Source organism: Bison bison, unplaced genomic scaffold (genome assembly GCF_000754665.1).
Source record: "Bison bison bison isolate TAMUID 2011002044 unplaced genomic scaffold, Bison_UMD1.0 scf7180017864456, whole genome shotgun sequence".
NCBI lineage: Eukaryota > Metazoa > Chordata > Mammalia > Artiodactyla > Bovidae > Bison > Bison bison.
In genome coordinates, this window is record NW_011495018.1 from 30486597 (window position 1) to 30495403 (window position 8807).

The 8807-nt window shown below is 46.1% G+C and overlaps 1 protein-coding gene across 1 annotated transcript in view; it reads left to right on the forward strand.

Moving 5' to 3' along the window:
* The window catches only part of SLC25A28 (solute carrier family 25 (mitochondrial iron transporter), member 28), a 10796-nt gene extending 3906 nt beyond the window's left edge, over positions 1-6890 (forward strand). Inside the window, 3 exon segments of the mRNA XM_010859547.1 lie at positions 3474-3702; positions 4817-4873; positions 6046-6890. Of these exon segments, the coding sequence (XP_010857849.1) occupies positions 3474-3702; positions 4817-4873; positions 6046-6563 (804 nt within the window). The 3' untranslated portion in view covers positions 6564-6890.
* The last annotated feature ends 1917 nt before the right edge of the window (positions 6891-8807 follow it).

Consider the following 8807-nt stretch of genomic DNA (forward strand, 5'->3'; position numbering starts at 1 on the left):
GCTTTTTAATATGCTGTCTAGGTTGGTCATAACTTTCCTTCCAAGGAGGAAGCGTCTTTTAATTTCATGGCTGCAATCACCATCTGCAGTGATTTTGGAGCCCAGAAAAATAAAGTCAACCACTGTTTCCACTGTTTCCCCATGAAGTGATGGGACCGGATGCCATGATCTTAGTTGGTCGAGTTAAATATCCTTGGGAAGGACCATGGGAAGTCAGCATAGCCTGGCTAGGCCACAGTTATTCAACCAGCTATTTCCATGGTCATAATAGGGAGGTTTGGGAGTGCAAGTGAATTCCAGTTTTCCTTTTCTGTGCTTCAGAGGCAAGCACCAGCCTTTATCTAAAAGGATAGGTTCTGCAGCCTAAAGCAGTCAGAACTCGTCTCAATATCTTGTTAAGCACCTGCAACCAAGGTGCTGCTTTTTGGCTTTGCAATGGTGAAGCAAATAAATCTATAAGTTAAGAAAAAGAACAAAGGAAAATAGATCTTTTTCAAACCAATGGAAGATTAGGAGATGGAAACATTGGCTTCTTTGATTTTCTTGTATCTAATAATAAGTATTCAGTAAATGGCAGTTGCTCGTGTTTGTCATGCCCTGTTTGATGTGCCTTGCAGTTATTGATTTAATCCTTGGAACAGCTTCATGAAGTAAACACCATTTTCATTATTTTATAGATGAAGAAAAAGAGGCAAGTTAAGTAACTTTCCACGGTCACACAGTTAGTGGCAGAGCCATGGTTTAAACCGAGTCTGACTCCCCAGCCTTCCATACAGCCTCCCAAAAGCAGATTTCCAGAACCAAGCAAGGCACAGAATTTCACAATAGTGCTTCTTCCTAAACATGACCTGCAGATGAACAGCTGGACATATCGATCACTGCAGCCACAGAGGAACTTTAGAGTGAAAACATAAAAAATCAAGCCTGATCTATTAGCGGTTAAAGAGCAGTTAGTTGCCCATCCATATCTTCAAAAACTGGTAACATGAGACAATGCTGCCAGGATCTGTAAACTCTAAGGTATGAACTAATATTTCTGAGAACCATATTGAATACAATAAGAAAGCCTTGTATCTCTGACACCTCATAAATCAGCAGTGGCTTTTACATGCTTTAACTCTGAGTCCCCACAGTAGCCCCGTGCACTAGCAATCCTTGGTCCCATGTTACAGATGATGGCCTGAAGCTCAGAGGGCAAGTGAAATACCCGAGATACACAGCCAGCAAAGCTGGGGCTCCTACTCAGGCTTTCATACTGAAGTGTGGCTTGTTTTACCACACTGCTTCCTTCCCTATTAGTCTGACTTTTCTTCAAAGCTAGGCAGTGTTTTTTTTAATATCAAAGACTATTCATTCTTACTTAGAGATTTCATCTTTTCTCTGAAAGATTTGTTGACTCACAAATTTGGGAAGCCATATTTGTTTTTATATTTGGTGTGGCTTAGGCCTCGGTCCTCTCCATGAGGGCGTATCTTCATTGAGTTAGAATTGTGAGTTAGATTTAGACATGTGTGTAAACTGTTCAGTGTAACTTACCACCATCCAGGTTTCTCTTGTGGGTAAACGGTTCCAGGCCTCTGAGGCCAGACCTTCAAGTCTGGTTACCCAGATACGACACTGACTCCCGCAGAACACTGTGATTTCTAAACATTCCCTCAATACAAGATTAGTTTTTGAACAAACCTATGGAAACACACAGTTGTTAAGCTGCCAGTTTATCTATTAGTGTCCCTCCCCAGCAAAGGGCTGTAGTCTCCTTGAATAACTCCTCTGATGAATTTTATCCTCCCAGGTGATGTGAAAGATCAGTAAACACATTCTTTGTTGGAAATTGATGTTTTTTAGTTGTTTTGTTTTGTGTTTTTTATTGAGAAGTAAAAAAGAATGTATCCCATTGTGATAGTGATCCTGTGTATTTCTGATTGAACTTCAAATAATTAACCTTTTATCTAGTTCTTTGTTGGTAGCAGGAAGGAGAAAATAACTCTAGAGGAATGTGGATTGCTTGCAGCTAACTAGGACTTGTTAATATGGTTAGATTGTTTTCTCCCATACTTTTGAGAAGAGACATTAGTCTTGGATTCCAAATGGACAACAGGAAGGTTCCAGCTATTCAGTCCAGATTGAATCAGTGACAGGAATGAAGTAGGAATTTAAACTGTACTTGGGCATTAGTTGCCCCTATTGGTTCAGTAATGGTGTTTTTGAACTGGTGTAGACAAAACTAAGATTCTTCATTCTTCCATTCATTTATTCAACAAACAAATCTCGAGTGCCTACTGTATTGCAGGCACTGGATATTGATTTTATACTATCTGATAGTCTCCAAGCCACCTTAGCCTTGAAATGGGTCAGTAAACAAGAGATCTGCCCTGTAGACTCATCTTTCAGAGGTCGGTGATTTGTGAACTATAAGATTAATTTCCCAAATTTCAATAAAACTTTGTCCAGGAATGCCATACAGAATATCTACTGTATACATTCATTCCAGTCATTGAATCCTCTGGAGATTCCAAGGGTTATGTTTCACTGAGACTGATCTTTATTCCTTGATGCCAGTTTTGGGATTTAGTCAGTTTAGATTAGAAATCTGGAATCTCCCTCAGTTTTAGAGACTAGATGGGTTTCCACCTTCATAGCTTGAGGGCAAACTTTCTTTCCCAGGCAACTAGAGCAGCATCTGTTAGGAATGTTATTTCTGCCAAAACTGTAATGTACAGGCCCAGCTGCCAATGCCAGACATTCTGAAGAAGTCAGATTATCATCAAGCTTATGCCAGAGGTTGAGTCCTCATCTCATTAGGATGTGATCAGGAAGCAGGCCCAGGATCAGTTTTCAGTAGTAATAAAGTATATTGTAAATAGCTAACTTTAGAATCCACTTGTAAAGAGCTCTTAGCCTGAGTTTATTAAGCTACAAAAGCAACTTCTCCTGAAACACAAGCTTAATATTTGTTGCTGAGGCTATGAATCACTTTGGAGTTCAAGAACACTTACCAAGGAGTAATTTTTTGAGGGAAAATAATGGTGTTCTACTCATAGAGTCATGTGTTATTGTTTAGTCATTAAGTTGTGTTCAGCTCTTTTGAGACCTTGTGGACTGTTGCCTGGAAGGTTCCTTCTGTCCATGGGATTTCCCAGGCAAAAATACTGGAGTGGGTTGCCATTTCCTTCTCCAGGGGATCTTTTCCAACCTAAGGATTGAACCCACCTCTCTTGCATTGGCAGGTGGGTTCTTTACTGCTGAGCCACCAAGGGAGCCTGTAGAGTCATAGATGACCAGAAAAAAAAAACATCCAAGGCTTGGAAAGATTGGATATAGATTTGGAAGGCAGTAAAACTGGATGCCAGATACCACTTCTACATATTGACGCGATTTCACATAGAAGGTCTGCCCACAGCTCAGGCCTGAGTGCTGAGACTGGGTGAGCCGTCAGATCGCTGACACTGCACTTCTCCCTTCTGTACTTTCAGACCCGGATGCAGAGCCTACAGCCGGATCCAGCCGCCCGCTATCGCAATGTGTTGGAGGCCCTCTGGAGGATTATAAGAACGGAGGGCCTGTGGAGGCCCATGCGAGGCCTGAACGTCACAGCAACAGGCGCAGGGCCTGCCCACGCCCTCTATTTTGCCTGCTATGAAAAGTTAAAAAAGACATTGAGTGATGTAATCCACCCTGGGGGCAATAGCCATATTGCCAATGGTATTGAGCCTTCCTGTGCTGGTTCTCCCACTTTCCCAACTCTTTGGGCTTTGCTGGTGTCAGTGCTTTCCAGTCTCAGCATGGTTTGAAGCTGCAGCTTTGGGCTGGGGTAGGCCAGATTATAGAGGAGGGACTTCCAAACCTGATGTTCTAAGACAATGAGCTGCTTCCACCCCACGCCTTCTTCTGGGCACCTCAACAAATCGTTACACTATCCTTCCTTATGTACCTGCTTGACTCCTTTATCTTCTCCCTGGCATCAACTTCTAATACCCTGACAATGTAGAGACACACACTGAGCTGCCCACTCTGTGTATTTCTTGGTAGTCAGGTGTTAATCCTGCTCCTCTGGGTAGGATCGGAGGTGATCCAGTTACCCATGGAAGACATTAATGGAGCCTCAATTCTGCACCTCAGATTTTCAGGATCCCAATTACCTGGAGGCAGTTTGTGTCACAGAGGACAAAACAGGAGCTTAACACGTGAATGGGGGTGGGGCCTGGGTCTTTTGTCCAAAGAAACCAGAGGTTGAAGGTTGTGTGGGAGTGAGGGAAGGGATAGCAGCCTGGAGAGAACCAAAGTGAAAGGGCAGAGGAGAGGGTGAGGGATAGGGTAGTTCAGGCCCTGAGAGAAAAGTCTAGGTGGACAGCTGTTAGGCTCTGGAGACAGGCTGGGCAGCACGGGGCAGCAGGGCAGAAGGTTGAGGCTCTGTGGTGGAGACCTAGTCGCCTGCCCCTCATGTGCTCCCCCTAGTGGGCTGGTGTGCTGGCATCCCCTGGCCACAGTGGACCAGCTTCCTATCTGGGGCATGAGCTGCATCTGTCCTCAGAGCCATCTTGGTTGATGAAATCTGGGCTGTTCTCTCAAACTCTTCCTGGCCTTCATATGGTAGCTGTGGAAGGTAGACTGATGGCCCTAGTAAGTTAGGGGGAGCAAATAGCCTGGTTTCTCTCAACAGGCATCTAGAAGCAGTGGGTTCCCGTCTTTTAAACTGGCTACTAGTATCCCCCTCCCTGCTGTGGTTTATCACAGCCACTCCCCTTCACTCTGGGGTCTCCCTGAGTCATTCACCCCCTCCTGGCCTTACATGTGGCAGTTGTTTTTTCCTTTGCAGGTGCGGCTGGGTGTGTGGCAACATTACTTCATGATGCTGCCATGAATCCAGTGGAAGGTAATGATTCCTCACCCTTTCCCTCTGTGGGCAGCTTCATCTACATCTCTAGGCTCTTCCTTTATTTTGGGTTTGCAGAAGAAAGCCAGGGAGCACCCCGTCAATTTTGGTGGGAAACCCTACTGTGTTACATTGTCTTACCAGTAGAGGGCGCTCCCTCCATGCTGTCAGTGCTTAGGAAGATTCCCTTAGGCAGGAAGCATATTCACTGAGATTTAATTCATCTGAGGGTTCCCTAGAAACACATGAGACTGTCTGTGGCCTGTTCCTGGGCCTTCCTGAAAGTCCACTTTGTAGTGGATTTGATCTAGAAAATTTAGCAGATTATTTCACTTCTCTTCAAAGAGATGAAAATGGATTTTGACATTTGAAAATACTGCCTTTCTTGTTGGAATGAATAATGGTTGAGATAGAAATGAAAGGGTAACGTTAGCAGAGCTTAGTCCCTGCAGTGCTGCTTGGATCTTGGCTTTTCAGTTGGAGAATGAGGTCCCCAAACAAATATGAAAGGATAGCACAGTTGCCATGTTCCTTAAAGTTACAGTTGTTTACCTGTCTGGGCAAGACCATGGCAAGGAAAGGGCCAAAGCTAAGCTGAAGATCTCGAACTCATACCATGAATCTACTTGAGGGGGTGGGAGATGTTTGGAAACTAAAGCCACACTCTTCTTGGCTAAGACTTTTGTTTTTGGTAGCCCTTCTCCAGCTCTTCCTCCTGCGGAAGGATGGCGTCCTCATATTGTAAGCGTTGGCATTCTGTGTACCAACATTGGGATTGCTAGGGCTGCGTGTTTGTTATTATGTTCACTGCCACTGAATCCTTTCTTGTCTTGGGACTTAATGAAAGAGTAAGATGGTTGTAATAATAGATACTTATTTCAAGGAGACCCTATGGAGTCTCAACGGTAGATATATCTTGTATATTAATTGGTTGGTCTTAAAGAAATCGTACTGGTAGTGGTTCCATTATTTTTTAGTCCTTTATCAACCCTCTGCTATCCCCTCCTCTCAGAAAGGGGAAACTTTCACTTAGCAGGCCAACTGACAACTCACATACTTTTTTCTCTCTCCAATCCATTGGCTGATCCACTGACTTGGGACTCTGCTCCTGGACATTGCTGCTCACCGGCTGAATGCTGTCACCATTCCCTTCTCACTGATGGCGCCGCCAGTGGTCAAGCAGAGGATGCAGATGTACAACTCACCGTACCACCGGGTGACAGACTGTGTCCGGGCAGTGTGGCAGAACGAAGGGGCTGGGGCCTTTTACCGCAGCTACACCACCCAGCTCACCATGAACGTTCCCTTCCAAGCCATTCACTTCATGACCTACGAATTCCTGCAGGAGCACTTTAACCCCCAGAGACGGTACAACCCCAGCTCCCACGTCCTCTCCGGAGCCTGTGCAGGAGCTGTAGCTGCCGCTGCCACAACCCCACTGGACGTTTGCAAAACACTGCTCAACACCCAGGAATCCCTGGCTTTGAACTCAAACCTTACAGGACATATCACAGGCATGGCTAGTGCCTTCAGGACGGTGTATCAAGTAGGCGGGGTGACTGCCTACTTCCGAGGGGTGCAGGCTAGAGTCATTTACCAGATCCCCTCCACAGCCATCGCTTGGTCTGTGTATGAGTTCTTCAAATACCTGATCACTAAAAGGCAAGAAGAGTGGAGGGCAGGCAAGTGAAGCAGCACCAAATGGAACCAGCATTCAGCCAGCACTGATGCCCTGCCCGCTCCAGCCATGTTCTCCGTCTTGGGACGCACCCCAGCCTCGGGTGGAGGAAGGAAGGCAGAGGGCTTGCTCTCCCCAGGCTCTGGGTGTCTGGCTGACACCAGTTCCTGCCGCCCTCTGCCGCCACCGCCTTTCCTTCCGGGCCCTAAGCAAGTGCAGCGAGTCACACCATAGCATCTCTGACACTCTCCTTCCTGGGCCTGATGACCTGCTCTAGACTGTTACAGAGGGATAAGCAGCTCATTCCCCTGGTTCCTAATAAAAAGCCTTTAAATGAAATGGTTTCATGGGGTTTGTATTGCCAAAGGGGAAGTGAAATGCTGTCAACGGTTCTTGACTTGAAGCGTAAATCAAGGGGCCCCTAGGGAAGGTCCACTGCGTTTAGTTTTTGTTTCTGCTGTTTTCGTGGTGATTTAAGACTGGGGTCATACTCCGCCTTGGTTAGTAATAGGCTCCAAGGAATGTCTCCGATGGCAGGAACAATGGGTCTTTGACAGACCCGAACTTAGAAGGTGCTCTTGATCCCCACTGTTGCCTTTCCCCTAGGGCAGTGGCGTGGCTCAGGCAGGGAGATCTCTCTGCTCTGATTCTCAGCTCCGCCTGCAGTGGACGCCTTTCCACGCGGCACTGGCTTTCTTATGTAGTTGCAAAGCTAAAATTAGTCAGTGCAGCTTCAAGTCCTGAAGATTACATGATAAATAATAATACTTTTCATTTGATGTTAAGGCTTTTACAAAGTACTTTAACATAGGTGATCTCATTTGGTTCTCCTAAAATCTGACGTAGGCAGTGCAGGTATCATCAATGTTTTACAGGTAAGGAAAGCTCAGAGAGGGGGTGACTTGCTCAAGGTCTCACATTAACTGCAGAACTGGGATCCCAACTCAGATCATTTATTCCTAGAAGTGAATCTAATTGTGCCCTCCTAAAGATAGGGAAAGAGCAGAGGGTATGTCCTCCACCTGCCATCTGAAGGAGCTCCCTGCCCAGGACCACTTGGGCTCTGGGAGACTTGAGGGACAGGGTTTTCACTGGTGGGTTTGGTGGGCCAGTCTGTACCTTTTTTTTTTTTTTTGGAACCTGAACCAGTTGTTAGCAAGTTGTTCAGTACACAAAGTGGAAATTTAACCCCCTAAAACTTCCATCTGTCATCTTTGCTATGTCATCTGTCATTCATTCATTAACTATTGAGCATCTGTGTTGGGCACTGGTGTTGGGGACATGATAAATAAAACTACCCCTCCCACCCCCCCAAAAAAAGATTAAAAAATTATCCCAGCCCTCAAGGAGCTTGTCTGGAGAGGAAGATACATGTAAACAGGCAATTACAAGATAAGATGACAAGAAACGTGATAAGTAAAACTAGACACTTGTTGAGGGGACAGAATACCCAACCTGGTCTTGGGTGATGGGGTAGAAGGAAGTGACATCTGAGGGAATACCCGGAAGGCAAATGAGCTGTCAAGTTTTGTTGTTTAGTCGCTAAGTCGTGTCCAACTTTTTTGCAACCCTGTGGACTGTAGCCCATCAGGCTCCTCTGTCCATGGGATTTCCCAAGCAAGAATTCTGGAGTGGGTTGCCATTTTCTTCTCCAGGGGATCTTCCTGACCCAGGGATCGAACCTGCATCTCCTGCTTGGCAGGCAGATTCTTTACCACTGAGCCACCAGGGAGGCCCCAGCTGTGAAGAGGGGAAGGGAAATGTTCTCAGCAAAGACCTGGAGCATCTGGGGTTCAGTTTGCAAGGGGTTCCATGGTGGCGGACAGCCTAGGCAAGGCATGCAGCTGGAGAGCCAAGCAGGGGCTGGGTCTTAAAAGCAACACTAAGGGGTTTAGAGTTTATCCTGCAGGCAGTGCAGAAGTATTACAGGGTTTTAAGCAGAGGTATGGTGTGATGAGATCTGCAACTGAAACAGATCACTTAGGCTCTCTAAGGAGGAATTAGAGGAGCAAGACTGGACAGGCAGGCAGACCTGGGAGAAGGCTGCCGAAGTCATCTGGGCAAGGCTGCACCCAGTCTGTGCAGGGACTGTGGTGAGGGAGAGAGAGGAAAAGTGGCAGACGAGCAGGGTTAGAGCTGCAGATCAGCAGGATTTGGTTACAGAGTAAATCTTGTTCTCCTTCCACCTGACAGCCCTTCAAGTATCTATGGAGAATCCTGTCTGAATGCACTTGAAACAAACTGTCAAGGAAACAG